This window comes from Brachycentrus maculatus, unplaced genomic scaffold (assembly GCF_059751285.1).
Source record: "Brachycentrus maculatus isolate JH-2025_06_01 unplaced genomic scaffold, ASM5975128v1 h1tg000370l, whole genome shotgun sequence".
Taxonomy (NCBI): domain Eukaryota; kingdom Metazoa; phylum Arthropoda; class Insecta; order Trichoptera; family Brachycentridae; genus Brachycentrus; species Brachycentrus maculatus.
In genome coordinates, this window is record NW_028281119.1 from 2,526,950 (window position 1) to 2,552,881 (window position 25,932).

A 25,932-nucleotide genomic window follows, 5' to 3' on the forward strand; every position below is an offset into this window, starting at 1 on the left:
ATGGTTAAAAGAGGTAACATTTTTTTCTCATATTATATATTATCCTTGTCTGCAATTACGATCGCATTATTCCATCATCTAATGCTGATGATTTCGAAATATTGCAATCAATAAAAATTATTTTTTGTTACTTTTTTCAATATGTTTAATAATGTAATACTTCTGATTGATGTAAACAACCATTCAATAAATTGAATTTTGTTGAATACTGAATGATATTTTGACTCTACCAAAATTTATTTAATACAATTATTTACTTTGAAACCACCATGTTTTACAGAGAAGAATATCGTTAATACATCCAGGACTAATGAAATGTTTTTATCAGAAAGAAAAATATTTTCAGTGTTTTTAAAATCTAAGTTAAATTATGATTAGATTGACACACTAGATGCAGGATTTGATGCTTTCTGGATATAAAAATGGACAGTAAGTAGGGAGTTTTCATTGGCAATCATGAATTGAATACTAATAATCAATAATTATTATGCTTATATGTATTTACATATTGTGTAATCCAGATATTTTATTTAAAAGAGTTTAAAAAAATATTTTTAACTAAAATTAGATTTAATTGGTATTCCACAATAGAATTCAGAACACCTCTTTAAGATATATTATAAAATAATCAGGCTTAATACTGTAAATGTATTGATATTTTACAAGAGAGCTTGAAAACAAATTGATATATTGCATACTAGGAAGAACAACATTTAAACTCATTATGTATTTGTGATTTTTCAGGAGACGCATTGAAGCACTGTAATTTTGTTAGGTAGTAATGAATCTATACTATTTTATGAAGTCTTGACATTATATTAATGTATAATAATAGCTTAAATGCACAGTTGTGGTTTTCCCAAGAACACCTTTTTAAAACCACGCTTTTAAAATCCAAATTTTATATGTGACAATGTTTGCGCAAATGAGCATACAATAAAAAATGTATATTTGTGAATATCATCATAAATTTTTTAGGAAAAAATCTTTACAATTTAACCTTTCAGCACAAAGTTTAAAAGATATGAAAAAAAGACAGCGTGAAAGTTTTTTAGCTGAGAATCTGATGTTATAATAATGATATGCAACTTTTTATGTAAGGTTAAATTAAAATCAAATTGCATATTCAGAACCCTCCAATATGTCCGAATCTAATATAATTATATTTGTTACCATTAACTATGGTGTATTTTAAGCTTAAAGGTTCCTTCATCCTTTTATGTATGAGCATGTGGAGACTATATATGTATAGTATGGTTAATACTCTCTAGATATATATTTTTTTTAATATATCGTTCCATACAAAATCTAGATAGGAGAACATGTCTATAATTTTTATTTATAAACTGCTCCATTATTTGACAACGTAAAATAAGCATCTTTTATATCTTATATGCTAATACCACATACAAAGGCACAAAGGTAACATAATATTTTTATTGGAGGTATTACGTTACAATACTCTGACAAAAAGGACAACTGCACTGAGCTATATAGTTTTAATAATAATATTATTTACTAAGATATAAAGTACATATATCGGGATGGAGATAATAATTGTTAAATGTTCTATTTCAATCTTATTTTTGAATGGTTCAAAATGATAATGATATTGTTCTACGCCAGTTTCTTCTCATTGTATGCATGCTCTTCTGTAAGTTCTACTGGGTTGTATTTTTGACCATATCTCACTTCCAATGCTTTTCCTCCCTAGAAATTAAACATATGAATCAGTAAACAACAATTATACAAAATTAGAAAAATGGTGCAAGGAAAATTAAAAAGAAGGATTCAAGTACAGCGATAAGAATATCAGAACAACCACTTTAGTATTTAGGATATGGTAATCACCTTCTATCTATTGTGGTAAGTTATCGTACATAATCATATCGTACGTATCCAAATATCAGGAAGAGAGAGGCATTTGTCAATATCTCTTTAATATTAACATGCTAGCATAACAGTCAAGCTGAATCTTATTCACAAATGTCAAATTTTTAACTGGTCGTACAAATTTTTTCGATTTGACAAGCGCACATAATATTATTTTCTGATTTTATTACACCGCGTGCCGGTAGAAAAGTTTTTGATTACTTACTTGTTCCATGTAAGCCCTCAGGTAGAATTTTCCAAACAAGACAATGAATGAAATCATGTAGAATATTAGAGTATAATGCATCCATAGAGGGAATTCACACCCTGTACGCAGACCATTGACTCCCAAAACTAAAGCGCAAGTAAATTGGATCTGGAAAAAATTATTATGATTTTAATTATCTATTCATTGAAGAAATTTGATTTATAAAATCTTTAAAGAATACAGTCTACTTACCAATTGCAAGATAGTCAAATATTTTTTCCACCATAAGAATTTAGTCACTTTTGGTCCCAAAACTGACAATCCATAGTAAGTGTACATCAGGACGTGAATTGCACTATTTACCATGGCTGGGAGGAAAGCTAGAATAAAGAGATTTTATTAAAAATCATGTTTCTACCCAAGCTTTTAAAAAAATAAGATATGCTGAAACGAAAGAGGTCATTTTGATTCCTCAAGTCATTGCAATAAGTTACATTTACTATATGAACATATTATCATCACTAATAATACTGTCCCGCAGATTTCATGTATTGTCGCAAAAATATACCAACAGGACAAAAAGGTTTACAGACTTGCTGTTTTATGCGCAAGTGATCATGCTACCTTTTTACTCATTCAAAATTGTAAATTAAAAACTGTTCACAGTAATATGTAATGCACATACTAAAGGATTAAATGTATGTTAATGACACATTTAAAGTTATGATTTATATGAACTTTTTTAAAATTTTAGAATGCTCGACTGTCGATTGTTTTCCTAACGGTTTTTCATAATGGAATGAGACGAGCATATAACCATCAGGCTTTTATCTGGTAGTTTTTATAAATTTATTTTAATAAGGTGAGTGATGTTTACCCATTATTCTACAGTAGATAATTACAAAGCAAATTTTGCAAAGTATTTTCAATTTGTTTTAATGACATGCAAGATTTTTTTAAATGCATTGTTGAACTAATTATTTAGTAGTAATATTTTTTGTGTACTCATATCTTTGTATCCAAATAGTGAATTGAATCCCGTAAATTTGAGTAATATGGTTGTTGTTTAATCATTGGCAAGCTGGTGAATGTTGATCGGTCAATGAAAGTTCTGTAAATATTCACAACTCAATAACTTCTCATCTTGCCTGTTTTCATACGTTTTAATAAAAAAATATGTCTGAAGAAAAAGGTTTGCCTTATAGATAATTTTACTCTATAGTTTATTATTTTTAGTATAAAGAAACTTACTCGATCCACTGGGAACCCATTTGATTCCAATCCACCAGAATGAGAACATTGTAGAATGGTGATAGACGTGCAAGAAGGTGAGTTGCTCATCTTTCTTCCTGAGTATGAAGAACAGAGTATCACAGAATTCAAGCAGCTTAGAAAAGTAGTACCACCAGACGGCATTCGCAATCTGCAAACAAAATTTACACATTATTTAAAGGTTCTATAAATAAATCAGCTACCTTTTTCAATCCATTAAATAGCTGAATATGATAGAAATATGAGAGAAAAAATCATTGACAGTATGATATAATGTCAAACCACAAGTTTTCAAAGACACTTTACTTTCATTATTAGACAATCAATGATAAATCAATAAGCCCATGTTTATTGCTCCCTCGAACACTGTATTTGACCTACAACGGTTCATTTTGTTAAATTATAAAAAAAACACTTGTTTTTTACCACTTGAGTATTTTATTGTTACGACTAGTTTCGGAAGCTACAGATGCTTCCATCTACGGGTTTAAACATTGTATAAACTACAAACCCGTACATGGAAACATCTGTAGCTTCCAAAACTAGTCGTTATTAAAACAATATTTATAATACTCAAGTGGTAAAAAACAAGTGTTTTATTTATAATTTAATCATGTCTTACCACAATTTGAATGCTGAAACAATAAAAAGCGTACATTCATTTTTTGCCCGGACTTCCATATTCTTCTTCATCTTTGTTGAGATGTCATAAATTATATGAAAAAAATAACTTCTATAATTGGAGATAATCCAGATTTGTGAACAAGTATTTGGACACAATCAAAATGTTAAAAATAAAAAGCTCATTTTGTTAACAAATGATTTTATCTTATTTCACTGTAATATTTACATCATCTTGGTCTGGTACATGAAGCATAAGACTGGTGGTCGAGCTTGCCTCGCTATGCACCATTGGGTGCGGATAAGGATGATGAAAAGAAGAGTTTATTTTTAATTTATTTATGGGAATTGCATTTATTATTTACCTTGCTTATTATGTAAAAGGTTTATAGATCACGAAGTGGATTTTTGTTTCTTATAACTAATTAAATTTGTTTTTATTTGAATCTGTGTTGGGAACAGGAGGGATTATCTAGTGTGGGCCTATAAAGAACTTCTCAGTATTTGCTCATTGCTGGGAAGAAACCACGTAAAACTCCTCAGGAGAAGGCGGACTGTTGACTGTCATCAGCAGACCTTCCGTTCCACTAGAAGAGGGTTCGGCATTTTGTGTCCTAGCTTGGCCTATGTTACCAATGTCCTTCACTATTTTTATCATGTATGATACTCTCGTGATAACTCTCGTGACAAGAAGAGTAGGTATTCAATTCAATTTATTTATTTATAGTTAACATACACATTACAAACTTAAATTTAAATTGTATACATTAACAAAAAAGAAAATAAGCGAGAATACTATTGCTAAAGGTGGAGAAGAATCCCGCTTCGGAAAACTCCTTCAGACACATGGAACAGATCAATATCCAATGAGATATTGTTCAACATAGCGGTAACTCTTCCGACAGGCATAAGCAGGTTGGTCCTGTGTATAGGAGTGTGAAACAATCTATGTCGACGCTGTCTTAGGTAGCTATCGGGAACACACAGACCAATGTTCCTGATAATTTCAGGATTATCGATCATACCGCGCAACAATCGATAAAAATGCGTAATCAAATACACATTCCTTATAGTCTCTAAACTATAGCCAAGCATACCCTGGAGAAACTCGGACGGGTAGAGCCAAGGATAATAGCCGTACTCTCTCATGTAGAGATACTTCAGAAACTTCTTTTGGACTTTCTCTACCATAAGAGAGTACTTAAGCTCTTGTGGCCCCCAAATCATCGAGCCACTCTCGAGTCTACTGCGCACCAAGGGGTTATAAAGAGTTCTCAGCACGCGAGTATTTTCGAAAACCCTGGCAGTACGCAGAACAAATCCTATTACTGTATATTGTATTGTGGGTTTGCGCACCTGCATTTCGTCCGGATCGTACCGCTGCCGACAGGGCTCGCAGATGTAGCTGTAGCGCAGGCGGAAGGACGCCGTCAGGAGCTGGACGGCGATGTAGAAGTTAAGGGCCGCCATGGCCAGGTTGTAGGGCACCAGCAGCCACGTGAGGCGGAAGGCGCTCCGGTTCTTCATGAGGCGGGGACCGGCCCACACCACGCACAGGTACACCATGGTCCAGAACAGCGTGGGCATCGGCGAGTCCACGAGAAGCCATCCTTTCGTCCGGTTATCTGCGCAAATCAATATACAGCTGAGTGTCGGTTATCCGACCTTCCGAGTTATCAAACCTACCGGGCTAATGCCCCTTTCCTTTGCCCGACTGCTTAAGTTTAGTTTCGTAGTTCACTGCATTGTATGTGAGTTTGTACCTGCTGTAAAACATGTTTTATTTATTACTTTGCCGTAAGTGCAGTTTGATGTTTTAGTTCGTCACATTCAGTTATGTTACATGTTCATATTTGAAAAGTTTTCGATGTGCAAATAAAATTAACACATTTTCAATGTCGTTTTTATCATTTTCCGTGCTATCCGACCATTTCGCTTATCCGACCTTGCCGCGGCCGGTTTAGGTCGGATAGTCGAGTCTCTACTTTACATCAATAAAATAATCCATACATAAATAAAACTAACCAACTAAACATTACGCCGCTTCCCGCAGAGGTAGGCAGAGAGAATAGAAGGCCACACCAATTTGTCTTTGCAAACAATCTTTGCCTCTTACATATTCATGCGTCTCCTCATACGTACACGCTACACACGTACACACCCATTATTACGACTCCTGACCTGACCACTTTCAAGTATTTAAAATACTTGGTCATGCCAAGTTTTCCTCGGGTTTCTTCTGTTTCTATTTCTTACCACTTTCGCCTGATAAATTTGTTTTACTGTCCTTTCTTCATTCATTCGTTCCACATGCCTAAACCATCTAAACACACCTTCACATGGACGAAAATAAAGTTACATCTTTATAAACAAAAAAATACTTTAAAATGATTATACATTCTGCTAAGCAGTGTCCGCCTCCGTAGTGTAATGGTCAGCACGCTCGGCTACCGTTCTGGAGGTCCCGGGTTCGATTCCCAGGGGGGGGTAAAATAAATATGAGTGATTTTTTCACTGTAATATGTATTTATCAATATTACCCTGGACTGGTACCTGAAGCGGAGGGCTGATCACCTTTCCTTCATGTGTAAACGATCAAGATAACACTGGGTTTATATGACGCAGTGCCCTATGCACCATTGGGGTGCGGATAAAGGTTTTATTATTATTAAGCAATGTAATTTTAAAAAATGTGTAATATTTTTAAAATCAATAACCATTTTGCGCGCCTTTATTGGCTGTGTTAAAAAAAAAAGCATTATATTAGAGTTGGGAATGAAACTCTATAGATCGAAAATAAGAGGTGTATATAAAAGAATGAGACTCGTGAGAAATTTTCTTCTATAACGTATAAGTATATACACTCATAGTCGCACTGAGAGTTATATCATTGAATTTCCCATGCTTAAACTCTGCCGCCGGCGCCGGCTCATCGATAACTCGGTTCTGAGCTACGCACGTAAGTCTTTCACTACATATCTCGCGCTAATTGCTATACATTGAGTTTTATTCACATATTTCGATCGTTTTCCAAATATTTTCAAATATATCTATACAGGGCTTTTTTCCATGTAACGCGGTGGAACGGCGTTCCGGAACCTTTTTTCACGGATAATTTTTTTTAAACAATTAGACGAAACAATGTTTGCGCTTGCGTAATTATAATCTATATTTATATAATTCGTCAAAATGATGGGTCATTTGGGTGAAAATAGAGGTCAAAGTTTAGAAAATGAAAGTTACCCACCTAATCCATTTTGAGTAATTATAAAAATATTAGGTAGAAACAAGAAAGTAAAAATATTAGGTAATTAGGTAATTGATATTTTTTGTTCTAAAATTCGCAAGACGTGCACACTCTAGCAAGCGTTAATTTACGATCATTACTCCTTTTAGAACACAAAGGGACGAGGAACTAAGCTAAGAGCTCAGCAAGCCAAGTGAAGAGAGTTAAATCTCTATCTTATCTGGAGTACTCCAGGCATATTATGTAGAACCCATTCCGACTTAATATTTCTTTAAGTGCGATGTATGTACTTTGTACGTTTTAAATTGCTCGATTTGCGCTGGTACGATATGTGGCAAGAAAGGAACCCACGACCTCGGATATGTTAATCAAGCGTTCAACCGCTAGACCACATGTTCCGCCTTCGTGGAGAGAAATTATGCGGATGTAATATCTCCTAGTGATTCATTTTCTTTACGCTTGTAAAGCCATAATTTGATCCAGAGAGTTGAGTACTATTGATTTTGCTTTAACTATACAAAAGAATCTTAAATTTACCTACCAACATTTATATTTTTCACCTTAATAAATCGACTTATAAACAATATCTATCTAAATCCGGTGTTATGTTTTAAATAAATACGTATATGTACAAATTTCTAAACCAATTACGCTTCTGTCAGTCAACTTAAAAAAAAGATGATTTTAAGAATAAAATGGATCAAGTATAATTTAAATTATTGTATTATACTGGATGACAGTAATAATTAATGTCTCACTTAAATGTAGTTCAATTAATTTAATATTCATCAATTAAATTTTTTCGTATCATCGTTTACAATTATAAGCAATTATATAAGAATATAACATGCTTTGGGTAAATTATAAAATTTATTGTTTTTTTTGCAACATATGTTATATTGATATAATTTGATTTATTTAAGGATCAATAAAATATAAAAATTTATATTTTTCGATTTTAGAACCGCTATTATCAGAAAAATGTGAATAACAAAAAAATTAAAATAAAGTTTTTAAAAAGAAATGAATAATCTTCGAAGGTTTATTTTAGAGACTAGCGGTAAGACGGTATGAGAGAAAGGATGGGGACGCATCACAATATACAATATATTATAATATTATTCATTGATTTGGCATTAAATTTTTGGAATAACATGATAAATATTAAATGAAAAAAAAAACACGGACAAGACTACTTTTTTGAGTTTATTAATGTACATATACGTAAATACGACTAGTTTTCAGAACTGCAGATGTTCTCATGAACAGCTGAAAATAGAAAATGCATTTAGATGGTAATTTCAGCTGTAGTTCTCGAAACTAGTCATGTTTACATTTATAAACTCAAAAAAGTGATTTACTCAAGTGTTTAATTTTTATGTTCAAACGATACACCTTTCTCGATTCTTTTTCTGCAATTATAGGAAGCACCTTTGAGGTTTTTACGAAAACGGCGTTTTATAGATTATCAAATTTTATGATTATTATTTATTATTATAATTATAAAATCGACTCCTCGACGCCAGTTTTGCAGTCGAGTGTCTATCCCACTTCGCTACGGTGCCCGTCAAATTATGTAACAAAATTAACAATCTTTTAATGTGACTTTCTAAAAGCAGAATCAATATAATTATTTACGTTTTAATCACAGCTCGGTCGTTATTTTAATAGTAAGTAGTCATGGAATTTTTACCTGACTCTTTCACGTATAATTTCACGTAAGATCGATGGCTGTGGATAATCTGTCTGTCTATTCAGTCATTTACATATAAACGTTATTAATACGTAAGCAACATTTAAATAAATAAAAAAAAATAAAATTAAATAACTTTGTTGTAACCACTTTTTTATTGTAAGTACACTTTAACCTACCGGTTTTGACAAGAACCTTGTCATCATCAGGGTTTATTAAATTCTAAAATACTAAAAACATTAAAATACTCATAGTTAATTACATCCCCTTACCAAAAACTTCCACACACTCCGTACACCATATGAAAATATGATTTAAAAAATACGATTTAAAAATATGATTTAATAACTCCTAAATGTGATCTTTATTTTGCATTACGTAGCAACTCCAAATAACAAAATATTTACCTACATTATTTTTTTTTTAATTCTATGTTTTCATTTAATTCTAGGTTATTCTTTAATGGGATTATGCGTTCTGAAGAAACCATTACAGGTACTTACAAATAATATTAGGTATTAGTTGAAGGTGTAATTATTATCATGTTAATTTTGAGGGTTCTATTATTTAAATAAAATGATCCCTACCGAATACATTTTGTCAATCGCATCGTTTTATAATATTAACTTTAATACATATATCGCCAGTAATGTCAGTAATCTCGAAACGACTAAAAAAAGTTTATAAAATTAATGTTTTCAGGATTTTCATTATTCAGTTTTTCAGTATTTTTTCTCAGAATTTGCCGTCAATTTTAATATATATATAAATCATTTTCATTATACCCCGGGATAAGGGTGCTATACATCAAAATATAAATCAAAACTCCGATCTCTCCGAGCCCCTGTAAGCCCACCCTTACTCCAAGGATTCGCTCAATAATTGACTAGCTAACCGTCAATTATTACGTAAAATATTTTCAACGAGATAATGCAGTGAAAATATAACTGTACTCAATACATTATGTAGAAATTTTATCACGGTTTAGATGAAGGCAATAACCACATAAATATCGTTACCGAGGAAATTAATGGCCCAATCATATTACGTAGTGGTCACTACGTAAGCATAATAGAGAAGTAGGCAATTTTAGCGCCAAATAATGAAAGTTATGCTCTTTAAAAAAATAACCTTTGAAATTGTAATCACGGCCCCAGATTTACTATGTATTATTGACACTGACACACACACACACACACACTTATAAATATGTATATATATATATATATATATATATATATATATGTATGTATATATATATATATATATATATATATATATATATATATATATATATATATATATATATATATATATATATATATGTATATATATATATATATATATATATATATATATATATATATATATATATATATATATATATATATATATTTATATTCTTTATGTTGAATTTCTTAGTTTATAAGGCGCAAACACCTATTTATTTTTTAATCGTTGGTAAAAATTAGATTATACTTTATTATTTACTGTTATATTCTTCAACCCTTGTAGTTCCATCTAACAATCTATTATTTATTAATTTGTAAAATTAATTTTTTATCATATTTATTTCAAGCATATGTGTTACATATTCATGATATTATGATATAATTTTTATTTACGCAATTTGCCCCAGAACTTGTATCTACGCTAGTTGTCAAGTGCAGTCTAGTCTACTTTTGCTCTCTCGGTCATATAATGCATGCCTAATAACGCAATCACTCAGAATGTAGGTAACGACCATTTTTCTTTATAATTTTTTAACACAATAAAAAAATCGTCTCTGTTCATGACCCTTAAAATTAAATCTTTAAAGTCCTTCTATTATAAGCACGTAAATGACTGCTCCAGGACTCTACGTAGTTATAATAACTAGTGTTGTGATGAGCTAAGTACATATTAGTGTTAGGTAAGTTATTATATATGTACTTAGTACATACGTAAACTCATATTCTACATAAATTCACAAGTCAAATCATAAGACTAAAATTATACATCTAAGCCGGGCTTTTTTTAAAACTAAAAAGCTCCTGGAACTCACTTCATGTCAAGCTTTTTACTAAAAAAAAATATTCAAATATCATTTAAATATTAATTACAATATATCATAGTTTATCATTTTGATTAATTATATAAATAAAGATTGAAATTACGTATAAGCAAACATTGTTTCGCCTAATTGATTTTGAAAATTAAAAAAATATATATCCATGAAGAAAGGTGCCGGACGCCGTTCCACCGCGTTACATGGAAAAAAGGCATTGCATGTAATTAATTTCATGTCTAACTAGAATAATTAAACTGTATAAATTCATGCCTTTAGAGAAATATCGAGTGTTTTTGCGTAGAATTTTCACTCATGAATTACAAGAAATTATAGCAACTTTAAACACACGGAGTAAATCCAATTACGAGTAGGTATAGGATATAAAAATTATAAAGTCAAAGCCTAAGTAGGGCCATGATAAGCGGTCTTGAATAAGCCGTTGATAGATTTCAGCGTATTTTGGACGTTAGGTAATTCAAAAAATGCAAGCACGTAATTTTACATACATTCTTGTAATAATATAACCTATAAAACGAAAAACGTTGTGATGGGAATATTTGTACCTACTACTACTACTACTACTACTACTACCATCACGCCGTTTCCCCGCAGGGGTAGGCAGAGAGGATGGAACGCCACACTCTTCTGTCCTGACATACACTCCTAGCCTCCTTCACACCCATACATCTAGTCATACATGCCCTCCGATTACGCAGACTTTTGACACCGCCAGATTTTAGGTTCTGATTGATCTGATCGTGCCAAGTCTTTTTCGGTCGTCCTCGTTCTGTTTTCCCTCTCACATTCGCCACATATATTTTCTTAGTCATTCTCTCGCTATCCATTCGCTCCACATGTCCATATTTGTACCTACATACGGCAATAGGTTACAAACACGATAGGTATTCGATATCAAGACCTATCATTTATTTTCGTCATGTTGAATTTTCTCTTTGTACTTTCTTGCTTTGGGAAGGAAACGTTGGCCTTGTGAATGAAGCGCTTTGTAAGTTGGTCAGTAAAAGTTCTTCGGATATTCGGTGATTTTTTTATTTCCGACTCTCACTTACTCAGCGCGGTAACAGGTTTCGTTTTGCAACTCAGGGTCGCATCACAATAAATATTTTTTATAAAATAACATTTAAAAGCAGATGTATAGAAGTGAAATATATGGAACCCTTATACGGAGTTACCAAAAAAAGGATGAAAGTAGACTGAATACAGTCTAAATGAGTTTTTTCAGACGAATGTGCGACAAAACGTTGATAGATGTTCTAATAGTGATATAAGGAAAGATTGCAAGGCTGAGATAAGCATTATCGACAAAATTAAGAAAAGTGTGTTGTGATGGTTTGGGCATGTGAATCGAATGAATGAAGTAAGAATAGTAAAACAAAATTTATGAGGTGAATGTAATTGGTAATAGAAGCAGGGGAAGACCGAGGAAAGTAAGACATTATCAAATACTTCAAATACGTGAAAGTAGCCAGGTCTGGAATCGGAATAATGTACGTGTATGTAAAAAAGATGCATAATTGTGGAAGAGGCGAACATTGTTTGCAAAGACGGATTGGTGTGGCGTTCTGTTCTCTCCTACCCCTGCGGCAAAGCGGTGTGATGGCTATTTAATTTAATTAATTAAAACTATATCATATTTTCAAATAAAAAGATTGGATCTTTACAATTTGATCTTCATTTGGGTTTCTGTCCCGGGTTTCCCCGAACCCGAAAACCCTGGGTTTTTAATGATTTTAAGAACCCAACAACCGGGTTATTTTTTTATGTAAACTGGGAGAATTAGTTACTTATTTAATACTGTAGAATATCAATTAAGGCATACTAAAAACATTTGTTTACAATATATTTGGTTCTAAATAAAAACATTTTTTAAATATATGCAACATATGTAAAACAGTTAAAAAAAATCCTTTAACAAAAGAGTAACGTATAATAGATATACCAACATAATACGTTTCCATATACGTTCGAACATATGGAAGGAAACAAACGAAATTGTAATTAGAGGGTAATTAACAACTATTTAGAAACTAATATGGATCTAATTGTAAGAAGAACGAGCTTGCTCATTATCTTACGTACAAATACCTTCGCGGACAAAATATGGCGATGCCTTAGTGAAGCTTTATGTGGTGCAGAGAATATAAAGTTAGCAACAAAGTGGCCTCAAAGCCTCTTCTCTTGTCTGGCCTCGTGTCAACTGTACGAATATGTCACGTACATATAATGGCGTATTATAAAACGGATATGATTGAAGTTGTGCTCAGCAAGTTCCGTTGTCTCATTTGGCTTCACTCACCGAGGTGAAAGTTTCATATTATCTGACATCTCTATAGATTGGCTTGTACCTACATTATTCATACCGAGTAAATTCACAAGCTGTGGGAAAACCCCAATTATTAATTTGAATCCAAAATAATGTAAAGTGATATAACCTTAGGCACACGAAACAGTTGTTTATAATATATAATTCTAAATAATTTACAATATTTTGAGTGTGTCCAAATACTTGTTCACAAAATCTGGATTATCTCCAATTACAAGAGTTATTTTAATATTATTTTTTGGCATCTCAAAATTATAAGCTTAAATAATAATAATGCAAATGATATTTTCTGGCGTTTCTCATGTCGCTCACTCCTTTCAAGAACGTCATAAATCAAAAAACTTGATTTTTCAGTAGAACGTTTTTAAAGTTTAAAAATATAACTCAATGTACTAAAAATAAATATCAAACCACTTATTGAACTTTTTACTGTGCAACAGATCTTTTTAGGTAAAACCTGAAGGTTTTTTCTACATTTGAAAAATATTTAGTATATTTAAAAAAAAAATTAATCAATACCCTTTCTTCAAAATGCAAAATCAATATTTTCTGCCCTGTAGCGGGTAAATATTAAGTTGAAAATATGCCTCTTTTGCTGGGATATAGTACATTTTCTGGGCATTCTGAAAACATGCACAGCCGAAAATTGATGATTTTTGATTTATGACGTTCTTGAAAGGAGTGAGCGATGTGTGTGATTATAATCCAGGATTCGAACCTCACATACTAAGAAAAGAGTTTCTGCTAATTAAAAAAGCTTCTTTACATCTCACCAATAGATGTCTCTAGTGAAGTTCTAGTAATTCAAGAACAATGTTTCAAAACTGGTTCATATATATAAATAGAACTTCTTAGAATTTGAGTAGTGTGGTTGTCAATAATGGGTAGAATTGGTGAATGTTACGCGTGTGTAAAGTGATCACTTAAACTAGCCTATGACGGTCGTCAGCCCCGTAAATGCCCAGACTTCCATATTCTTCTTCATCTTTGATGAGATGTCAAAAAATAATATTCTGAATAATGTTAATTTAATGTTAAGTTAACGACTTTAAGTATTAATCAAATAATCCGTATTGTTATGTTTAAGTATCGCAAACTACACAAGCTCCTTTGCAAAAGCCTTTTTTATTATTTGCCAAGATAAATCCTGTACCTAATTTAATCGTATGTATCACGACAATGTTCTTTTGAAAGTGATTATGTACTTTTTACAGGTTAACAGAATTACGCAATATGGTGATGTGACTTTCTAAAACTTGATTCGATAATAATTATTTAAAAGTTATTGTAATAATGGTAATCGTTATCTTTGGTCCATTTTTTATCCACTTTTTTGGGTTCTAGAGAGTATTTTATAATCAATGCACATAAATTATAGATATGGAAGTGTACTTTCATGAAAATATTCTTAGATTTATTCAACTAATTAAATATATAAGAAAAATAGTCCAAGATTACATTACAATACTAAATTTATTTTATGATATTATTTTAACAGGTTTTATGGCTTAATTGGCCTCGACTGCGAAGCTGATTTGATTTCCTTTAATTCCAAAAAGAATTCGAAATAGAATTATTTCTTTAATTGGTCCTTGATTTGGCTATATATGGTTTATGCCTTTTGATATACTCATTTAATGAGAAAAATATTATTTATAATAAAAAATAAAGAAATATTATAAATTATAACTAATAAATGAGCAGTACAACCACAATATTGTTCATTTTAATAATATAATGATGTAAATAGTAATAAGTCATACGACTAATGGTTTGTATTTCTTCAAGCATCGAATAACATGGATCTTCGTAATACTGTACATGAATATAACATGTCATTATTCACAAATACATATTTATGTAAAACGGATTCACCAAAATTTTCACCGTTTCTTTTGTAATCAATTAAAAATATGCATTGTAACTCTCGGGTGAGTGAAAGTGAAAGAAATTATGTGTAATTACGCATTACGTCATTTAATTCCACACCTACATAATTATGGTGCTTGGATTTATTGTTAATAGTGTAAATTAATGCAGTGCGTAAACGCGTAAAACGTCGAATTAGCGAACAATTCCGTTTACTGAAACGTAAAGAAAATATCTATTAAATAAAACGTTTCGAAGCGTACGTGATGGTAAAAAGCTGTCAAAAAAAAATTACGTACACCCTCCAAACAATTTTTGTGTATTTGCATGAATTTTATAAATGTGAAAATATTTTAATATTTCATATCCATGAACGTTTTATATTGAAATAATTTTATAATTTATATATATTTACGCTTAGTAGACTTTTACTTTAATTTGATTCATTGTGTTTGGTCGTGGGAAGTCGGAAAGTGCTTATAATTCGGATTACAACTCAAAGGTCGTTAGTCGAATCTCGCCAAACCCATCAGTAGTAATTTGATATTTTTTCCAATTCATGTACCTGACATTTAAATTTGGGCGTTCATTCGAAGCGAAAGTTGTTTCGAAATATCATTTAACTACAAAGGTTTTCTAGGATTAGAAGAATGGCTAAATGAGGCGCTAATGTTGAACTTCTAAGAGTAGACATGCTAAAGGAGTGTTCTGAAATGGATATAAATATAAATTATAAATCAAAATTACCTGATAATGAAAGGGTCCATAAGTAGTACTCATAAGTACTCTGTAGGACCGTCTGTGTTGTGTTGAGTATGGAAGTCATGATGCTTAGGTGCGAGTCACCTTACTCGATCTGGAACGAAAATTCAGTACACAATTAAATTAATTTCACTGCTGCATTGTTTAACAAGTGGGGCGATATGTACCTATTCCGAGGTCTCAGCAATTTTTTTTTTCGTTTATTTTATTTTCTTGTGGAAGAAAATATTACAATCACTAAACTAGGATGTTTTGTGCATATAATATGCATATATGTATCATCAAAAGGAGATAAAAATATTATTTTTAAATATCTCGAAAGTTTCGCAGTGACATTATGTTTTTAACTGTTTGAGAAAGTTTCTCCGAAATGTGCGATGCTAAACAAGAAAAATATTTAAATGATCCGAATGAACATCCTCTTCGTATGATTATGTGTAAATATATAACGTGCTGTGGATCATATTCGTGGAGATAATAAATAACATTATGTGTTACATTGCCATTTCTTATATTGAACGGAGCAAATGAAAACTTTCACATTACATAAAGAACACGTTGGGATTTTACATTTTTTTGTTTCAACTTTCATGTAGCAAGTGACCGTACATGTTTCGTCATCCGACATTATTGATATTTTTTCTATATTGGTTGAAATTTCTTTCTCCAGATTGAGAGACGTTAAAATACTACTGTTTTTTAAAAAAATGTAAAGATCGCTAGTTAACTAATTTATTTATAAATTGAGTAAAAACATTAAACTTCTGAAAAAAGTTCAGTAGACAAAAATTGATGAATTATTATTTGTAGCTTTATATAATCCTTTATATTATGCACACGTATGTTTTAATAGGTTCAGTAAATGTACATATTTTGATGAAAATTATTGAAGCTGTTTTTCCACCCATGAAATCCGTCGACCGGATCTTGTTGAAAATATATAGACATACACACACACACACATATAAATATATATATATATATATATATATATATATATATATATATATATATATATATATATATATATATATATATATATATATATATAATATATATATATATATATATATATATATATATATATATATATATATATATATATATATATATATATATATATATAAATATATATATATATATATATATATATATATATATATATATATATATATATATATATATATATATATAAAAATATATATATATATATATATATATATATATATATATATATATATATATATATATATATATATATATATATATTTATATATATATCGGTTGTTGGTCGTCGACGGTAGCTAATCGTGCGCCTTAAAAGAAACCATTTAGTAGTAGTTTTTAAGTAGAATACAAACAATGCGCATCAGATTGTTATTATTTTTGTACAATAACAAAAAGTTATTGTTCAAATCAATTAATTTTGTTATTGTGAGTAAGGATCGCATACATTGTAGTTATATTGAATGCAAGTAATCTTTTATCCAACTCTTGTATCAGCGTGATTACCCGTGTCTAAAAAAATCAGTTCCTTCTCCGACAAGAATCCACTTTACCGTAAAATTGGATTAATCATCAATTTTGTAATTAAAGAGTTCTGTATGACGTTGAAATATGCAACATTTAATCACATAATGCATAATTATATAAAAAATATACGATTTATTTGAACGTTAAGCACATATTACGCTTCACTCCACGTAGTTTTACAAAAAATTATGCGCTTTTTAGTGATGGCTCTTTTTGATAACAAGAAAAGTTGTTTGGTCAGAATTTTTATGGAGATGAATATCTTCAATTTACTATTAGTAAGTCGAGTGGTGATACCAAACTATAAATTATTAGTAATGATATCCAATTTGTAATACCGTTCAAGCATTAGAAAAAAGTACATACCTACGTATATGGTTGTATATTAATATGCATATATTAAGATAAATATGTTCATATGTACATATATACCTGCCTTCTTTGTAACAGGTGACGTTAAAGGAAAGTTGTCGTAAAATTGCAAAACCATTTCAGTGTTTTCACTTTTTATGTATGGAACTTATATGAATACTGTGGGCTTTATTATTTTTTAAATCGATTATTCATAATAATAATAGTGAATATTCACAATGCAACGTTCTTTGCGTAAAGTAGCCAAAATGGTGATCTTCGTGACAAGTATATTCTTCTAGATTATATAAAGTATAACAACCATTCCAGAAGTTGGACTGTTAACTGTTACATAAATACCTGCATTACTGACTAACTCGTGAGAGAACTGTTTACATGAATATAATATCTTTGTTTTATTAATCATTCACTACGGCTGTCCAAATTTGAAACACAGTAAGGGACATTTTTTTGTAGTACGTTTTTTTGCATTTATGGACTAAGTAGACTCTACTTAGTCCAAAAATGCAAAAAAAAACGTACTACAAAAAAAATGTCCCTTACTGTGTTTTAAATTTAGACAGCCGACTAGTGTCGTAAACAAACATTAATTAAGAAAACTAAATGAAAGGCAAGGATTTTTCAGCTGCAAATCATAATTTTTAATATAAAGTTAAATAAGTACTACTCAAATAATCTGCATCAAAATTTCCATAAAGTTTACAATTTTTGTAGAATGTTGAATGTAAGTAATATGGTATCAATAAAAAATACTTTGAAAAATAACGGCCGATATTTAAAACAATAATATTGAATTAAATTATAAATTAAACATTTTTTTACCACTTGAGTGTTATATTTATAACAACTAGTTTCGGAAGACACAGATGCTTACATATGTTACAGTTTATATTCAAACCCGTAGATGAAAGCATCTCTAGTTTCAAAACTAGTCGTAACAATATAATACTCAAGTGGTAAAAAACAAGTGTTTAATTTATAATTTAATCATGTCTTACCACTAGTGAATGGCCAAATGAAAAATAACATAATATTGAATAACATAACATGATACGCTTGTAGATCATAATGAATTATGCTATACTGAGCGATAGTAAAATAGACCGGTTTAAGTCAATTTTTTAAATTCCACTCGATCATTTCCAGGTAAAATTGTTGAATTTTAACAAGGGCACCCCGTTTCCCCCTAGGAGTAGGCAGAGAGGATGGAACGCCACTATCATCTGTCCTAGAATACACTCCTAGATTTCTCTACCCTTCGGATTCTGATTGATTTAGTCACGCGTCCTTGTTTTGTACTTCGATTTACTTTAGCCAAATAGGTTATTTTAGTCATTATTTTGCCAACCATTTGCTCCACATATCTAAACCACTTTATGGAACTTAATTATTTGTCTTTTCAATTATCTTTATCTCAGCCTGACATTATTTTCTTTTATATTTATTTTTGATTATATCAAATGTTGATTTTTCGACATATTCGTCTGAGCGATTGCATTTTAACGTAATTTATCTATTAAAACACTTTTTTACGATTCGAAGTTTTATAAAGGGGTGTTAAGCATTGGTGTAAAATTTCTTGATCTAGCTTTTAACTCACTAAAAATTATCATCAACGGTTGAAAGAAATCGCCAGAATCTCCTCTTGTCCAGGGGAAAAGCGTATTAAAAATATTATATCCACTTTTCAGCCCTCCTTTATGGTTCCAGGACTTTAAAGATTCCCCTTGAAGAAGCCCCTCTTCAACACCCACAAGGGTGTGACATTTGACAAGGGTGCCCAGTTTGAGAATAACTAGTGTAGAGCACAGAAACTTTGACCAGACGATTTTCCAGATATACACCATAGTGACGTAGAACTTGATCAAAGTTCGTGTGCGATATTCATATTTATTTTTCTTTATGCGTGTGCCTTAGTCCCAGAGCAACAAAGACGCTACTAAAATTCCCATGCATTAATTAGATCATTGGCGCATAAAGGCAGTAGTCTCATACAATATAATAAATGTCTCACGGTGATTCTTCCGCTTTCCACCGATTTACAATATATAATACATATATGTATGTACATACGTATATATGAACATACTTACGTATACGTACATATGCGTATACGTATGTACCCAACAAATTGAACTAGTATTTTTTTTAAATTATGGCTCTGCTTACGCTTCAACTTTATAAGTTTTATAGTCCATGCCTACTCGTGATTGGATTTACACTTTGTGTTTAAAATTACGATAATTTCTTGTAATTCATAAGTGAAAATTCTAGGCATAAACACTCGCTCAACTTGTATTTTACCGGATAATAAAAACGCATCACAGCTATAATTTTCAAAAAGCTCAGGTAATAAAAAAAATATGTATGTAATTGTATTATTACACGTTTGTATAAACGTGGCTAATTTTAAATTTACAGGTCACATATTCGTAAGGAATTCATACTCGTAGATACAAGATTTCTTTCAATTTTGTATTATCAAATATAATAAACTTTCACAACAGACTTACTGTCAAAGCAGAAAAATGTTAAATAAAAAGCTGTTTTTTGTTATTGACGTCTGTCTATACGCATACCTATCGGGTGTTAATTTTTATAGAGAAACCGCCGAGCTAATGTGATTCTTAAAATAATTATTTTTGAAGAATTAGGAAACAGGAAGTTCCACACCTTCTAGGCGTTTTATTACATTTTTCTTTTCTTTCGAATTGCTTTTCGGGCGGGCGCTAATGAAACTCACTTTGTGGTTTTTTCGTATAATTTATTCAATGGATTAATTAGCATGACTAAAATGAACACTTTAATTTGAATATCTAACCTACATTCTTCTTCTTTTATCTTTTTAATTATGAATATACATTTTTATCATTTTTTTAGTAGAAAAAATAATTTCGCTTTTAATATTTTTTGTGTATATTATAATACGACAATGTGAATAGAGATTCCTTCTTTTAGTTCGTATAAAAAAAGTTTTTTCTAGCGTCCCGTGCGAATATTCTGGCAAGAATCCAACAAATAATGATCCAAATCCTAGCCATAGGCATCGTACCTAGCAAGGGGTAAACTAAACATTTACACAACTATGGCCACTACATCCGCACATCGCATCTGAGTACTAGAATCTCCTTGGGAGTGTCCTTATAGATATGGAGTTCCTGTCAAGATTGTAGCCATCATCAAGGCGCTTTACGCTAACAACTAATGGTGAAAACAAGGTTATGTACAATTCAATAGTCTTTAAGTATCTTCCCATGAGTAGGTGTTGTATATATTTTTAATTAAGGAATGAAATTATAAATAAAATCCTTATTATTTACGTTTTATATTATTGTTCCAGAAATGTCATGTAATGTCGCAAAAATGAACCTACAGGAAAAAGAGTTCAACTGTTTTCATACTTTCTGTACTCAGCTATTAATCGTGCAGCTTTTTTAATCGTTCAAAATCCAAATTCAAGATTTGAAACTGTTGGCAGTTGTGCGAGTAGAAAAAAATGTTAATAAAGGTTTAAACGTTTTGAAAGTTAAAGGTGAACTTTTTTACTTACTTTACTTTTTATTTGGTAAAAACCGTCAGTTATCAGCACAACTGACGGTTTTCTGATAGTTAGCTAGGTATAACAATAAAAACTTACACCGCATTAGGGCCCAGATCTTATTTTCTTTCTAAGATCCACACGAAAAATGCTCATCGACGCGTTTTTAATTTTATATGTTCATTAAAATGTATTTTCAAAAAGCTGGCATTAAGTTTCATTCTCGGCCAGACTAATTGATGCGCCATCAAATCATTTATTGCCAATATTACGCCATCTAATGATTTATAATGATAATTAAGTCGGAATACAGGAATCTCTTTCGCGGCTCCGTAGGCGTACAAATCGGCGACCGTCATGCGTCCGCGCTCCACATTCTCGGAACGAGTGCAACAAAAAACGTGTCAGCTGCATACAAAAGGAAACTTGCACGAATAATGGAACATGTAGTACGGCTTTGTGGTTATATGACTGGACAATAATCGGCATTTACCAAAACCGGTAATTTGGTTTGCAGCGATTCTGCCACATTGGGGCCCGGGCCCCGGGCGCTAGCGGTGGGAAGATGAGAGAAAGTGAAATGCCGGAATGCCTCCGAACGGAACTGCTACACGCCAACGTGTACCTACTTAAATGATATATGTAAGATTGCCAAATCACACTTCACGAACTCACTATTATGTGATCGTGGATTTTTTTTAGTTTCTTTATCGCAAAACTATGTCCGTCGAAGGCATGGGTACGACGTCAACATTTTACAGCCTATAATAGCATGCGTCTATAAATCATTTGCTTCAGCGTTAATGATAGTTATTTATTTGGTTACCTCACGTTTGTGGCATAGCTACATGCTCAAATTAAATCTTTTAAAATACTTTTTAGTTCTATTTAGTACTATTTAGTTTAGTATTACTATTTAGTAATATTATGTTTAAGTATTACTATCATGAATGAAATCTCACGATGCTTTCCCGAAAAAATATTACAGGATCCGCTTAGAATCCGTAACGGTGCTTAGTTCAAATAAGAATTTTGATACATTATAATCTTCCAATTCGGATAAAGCTTAGCTCTCGTCAACTTAAACAATCGTTTTAATATTGTCAACATTCAGATTTTCATTCAAAGAATCTTTATTATTTGTTTATATATCTCTCTATTATATATATATATATATATATATATATATATATATATATATATATATATATATATATATATATATATATATACATTTGTAATGTTGATTATATTCTAGTATATTGAACGTATCCGATTTCATAAAAAAAACTCATATTTTAATTCATAGAAATCAAAGCTTTATTTACTTTCAACTTTAAAAAAAAGGTACGTTCATTCTATTAAAAAATTAAGTTATTATATAAATAATTGGAGTTCATTTAAATATATAAATTAACATTTATATAAGTACACATTTGGAAAACGTCTCTATTCGTTAGTGATTTACCTTCATTGTCATTGTGAATTATACGAGTAAATGAAACTTTTTTATATAAATAAACATAATAAAGGAATGAGAAAGTACGACTTTCGTTTAATTTGAAATGGCATTAGTTATAATGCGAATTTCGATAATGGTAAAAATATTGAAATCATATTTAAATAATACATCTAAAAGGCTTTATAATATAAAGCATGAATAAAATATATCTCAATATAAAGGTGATGGTCATTATAAGAGGCACTGCTATATAGTGCACTATAAATATGTATTTTTACCATGAATTCTGCATTATTTCATCTAAATAATGTACAAAAAATTAAACTACTGTTAAAATTTATCGATGTATTCCTATTGCCTAATACATAATTTTTCAATTATTTAATTTTCGCCCCAATGTTATTATTTAATTTTAATTTTAAAATAAATTTAAAAAAACTAATTTATAAATATGTATCATTCGTACGTTAACAGTTTATGGTAAAAGAAACATGTAAAAAAAATTACCTATTTTTCAATGTGCTTCAACGGATTGTGGATTCGTTTTGCTGTAAGACTTGAAAAATCTTATATTTTATATAGTTTTTATATAAAAATTATACATATCGTAGTCATACAGGAGAAAGTGACCAAGTGCATTTTTTTACAAAAGCGTGATCATTGACTATTTGATATATTACTAGCTTAATATTGCCCCGAAAAAAATCCCAAATCCCAAAGGATTTAAAACATAGAAGTATAGTATATTATTTGTTGAAAATGACTAACTGCATTAATGTTTATTTTCTTGCGAAGCAAAAGTGACTTAAATGGGGCCTCCTGATCATTCTCAGTTTTGGTAGTTGGTCACTTTCTCCTGTACGACTACGATATACGAATTAGGTAAGTAATAATTTAATACTTTGAATAGAAATCAGATTAAATGTACGCGAAACTTTAAATTTATCATATTTATTCAATAACTTAAAATATTCAAACAATAAATTATAACATTAGGGGTCACTTTAGAAATATGATTTCTATTTCAACATATTTTTAAAACGCTTTATCACCTTATTTAAACTAATTTAAAATCCATGAATACCGTTTTTTCTACATTGATAAGTTAGTATTGAATTTAGAGAATGTTAAGTATGAATACTTTACATTTTTTCCTAGTTATACGCTAAATACCTCTACGAAACGTAGCGAAAAGCATACGTCTACCAACATTATTATTAGTTTGTATACCAACCGTAACGCCATGGATTACTTAATATTTACATAATAAAATATCTCTCAAGACAACTTCCGGTAAAATACTTGTAAAATGACAATTGCTTTATTGATGTTTTTGAAGAGTTATTGATATTTTGTAATCTTGTAATTTGTAATCTTATGGTATACACGAATACTTCAAATCTATTCTATTTTCAGGTAAATAAGCTAATTTTTAAAATAGGAATCAAGTAATGGCCGAATGAGGTTGAACCTGGAGCCTCAAAAACAATTAATTGTTAATAGAAGTATGGTATTTCTGATGAATTGTCGACGCGATTGGAGATGGAACCCGAATCCTCATGAGCAATATTCTGATATTCGCTCTGGCGAGCCAAAAAAACAATTTACCAAAGCACAAGGGGGCCAAATTTTGATAAAAAGAAAATATATGACCGAAAGTGTATTAAAAAAAATAATGTTGGTCACTTTTATAGTTCCGTTTGAATAGTTGTTACCTTTTATTTTAAAAGTTTACTTTTGGAATAAAAGAATAAGATTTACTAAAAAATCTTAGTTCATTGTATTCTCCTACAATTGGCCACTATTTCTTATTTTGACTACGTGTTTGTGTATGCTATCTTACTCTCTATACTAGTATAGCATAAATGAAACTAGTTAATGATGACATTACATTTTTGACTATTTATCGTGTATTCTATATTCGGCCCCATGGTGCTTTGGTGTAGACAAGAAATAGGAATAGGTATTGTCGAGAACATATTTAAAGCTTTTTAAGATTATTTGGTATAAACCTACTAACGGAAAAATAGACATACTATTTTATTTTTTTTGTTGTGATATTGATCAACAAAAATAACACCACAAGTCTGATTTTATATTATTATCCCATCGCTCGGTATCTACAAGGCATTCGAATATTACAAATGCAAAAAATGTGTGCGTACGAGTATAATATATGTAGGGCTTAATTCCAAACTCAGCAATAATATTTTTTAAGAAAGTTCAAAAATTGAGAACACATTTAATATATTTTTTAAAAATACATTCAATAGTTTGCAACAAAGCTCTATTTGAATAAATACATACAACACAGTACTTTGAAAAATATAGAAGGTTTGGTACGTAGTTTTCATTTTCCCTACTTATTTTTGCCGAGAAAATAACTTTCTTATTTAAGATATTTATTCCCCAATAAAAAACGAAGAAATTATGAAATTTTCGATATGTGTATATCGGTAAATGATATAGATATAAGACTTAGTAAGCCTAAACCTGAATAAAACTGATACGAGTACCAACTGAAATTCCTGAAAGATGCAAGTTATTACATTTAACATAACTTGCTAAACAGTTAGGAGATCGACATTATGTGGAGTGTTAGATATATTATATGAAGATTGATATTGACTGATCATAAATTTATATAAAACATAAATTTCCTATGTTATAAGCAAACATTTACTTAAACAAATTTTATTTCCGTGGTGTTAGTATTTTGGAAGGGAAAGGGTCAATACCTAGAATAACGTCTACCTGTTATACGTTATCCGTTATCCTAGACATATTATATTTTTCCAAAACACGGGTTTTAATGATCTGAGTACAAAAATGATTTCTTAATCATGATAATTTTTACTGAAAATATTTTTTAAAGTTAGTGTGTAGTTAAAAATAATTTAATTTAAAGGGAGATGAAAAAAATATGAATTTTGGATTTGGTTAAAATATACTCACATTTTTTAGCTATTCCTGTCCACTTATACGAGTCAACTTGTTAAATCACTTGTTTCACAAAATTGTTTTAAATTAAACTTATCAACCTAGCAGTGTTGGAAAGGTGTGCTCGAGGTGGGTCACTGACTATCAGT

The 25,932-nt window shown here is 30.5% G+C and overlaps 1 protein-coding gene across 1 annotated transcript; it reads right to left on the reverse strand.

Annotated features, from left to right (window-relative positions):
* Window positions 1–120: 120 nt before the first annotated feature.
* LOC148303399 (very long chain fatty acid elongase 4-like) lies at window positions 121–25,932 on the reverse strand. Its single transcript, XM_088270001.1, has 7 exons — window positions 25,799–25,932; window positions 15,924–16,032; window positions 5,330–5,598; window positions 3,332–3,503; window positions 2,333–2,460; window positions 2,099–2,248; window positions 121–1,710 (listed from the first exon to the last, which is right to left on the reverse strand). The coding sequence occupies exons 2-7, from the start codon at window positions 16,000–16,002 to the stop codon at window positions 1,618–1,620; spliced, it is 891 nt and encodes a 296-aa protein (XP_088126127.1). The 5' UTR covers window positions 16,003–16,032; window positions 25,799–25,932; the 3' UTR covers window positions 121–1,617.

What these genes read in the sequence shown, in the direction of transcription:
- LOC148303399 (XM_088270001.1), bottom strand. Translation starts at nt 16,002, where the DNA reads ATGACTTCCATACTCAACACAACACAGACGGTCCTACAGAGTACTTAT. An exon ending in ATGGACCCTTTCATTATCAG is followed by an intron (nt 5,599 to 15,923) that starts GTAATTTTGATT and finishes TGATTTGCGCAG; the next exon opens with ATAACCGGACGAAAGGATGG. An exon ending in TGAGGGCTTACATGGAACAA is followed by an intron (nt 1,711 to 2,098) that starts GTAAGTAATCAA and finishes TTTAATTTCTAG; the next exon opens with GGAGGAAAAGCATTGGAAGT.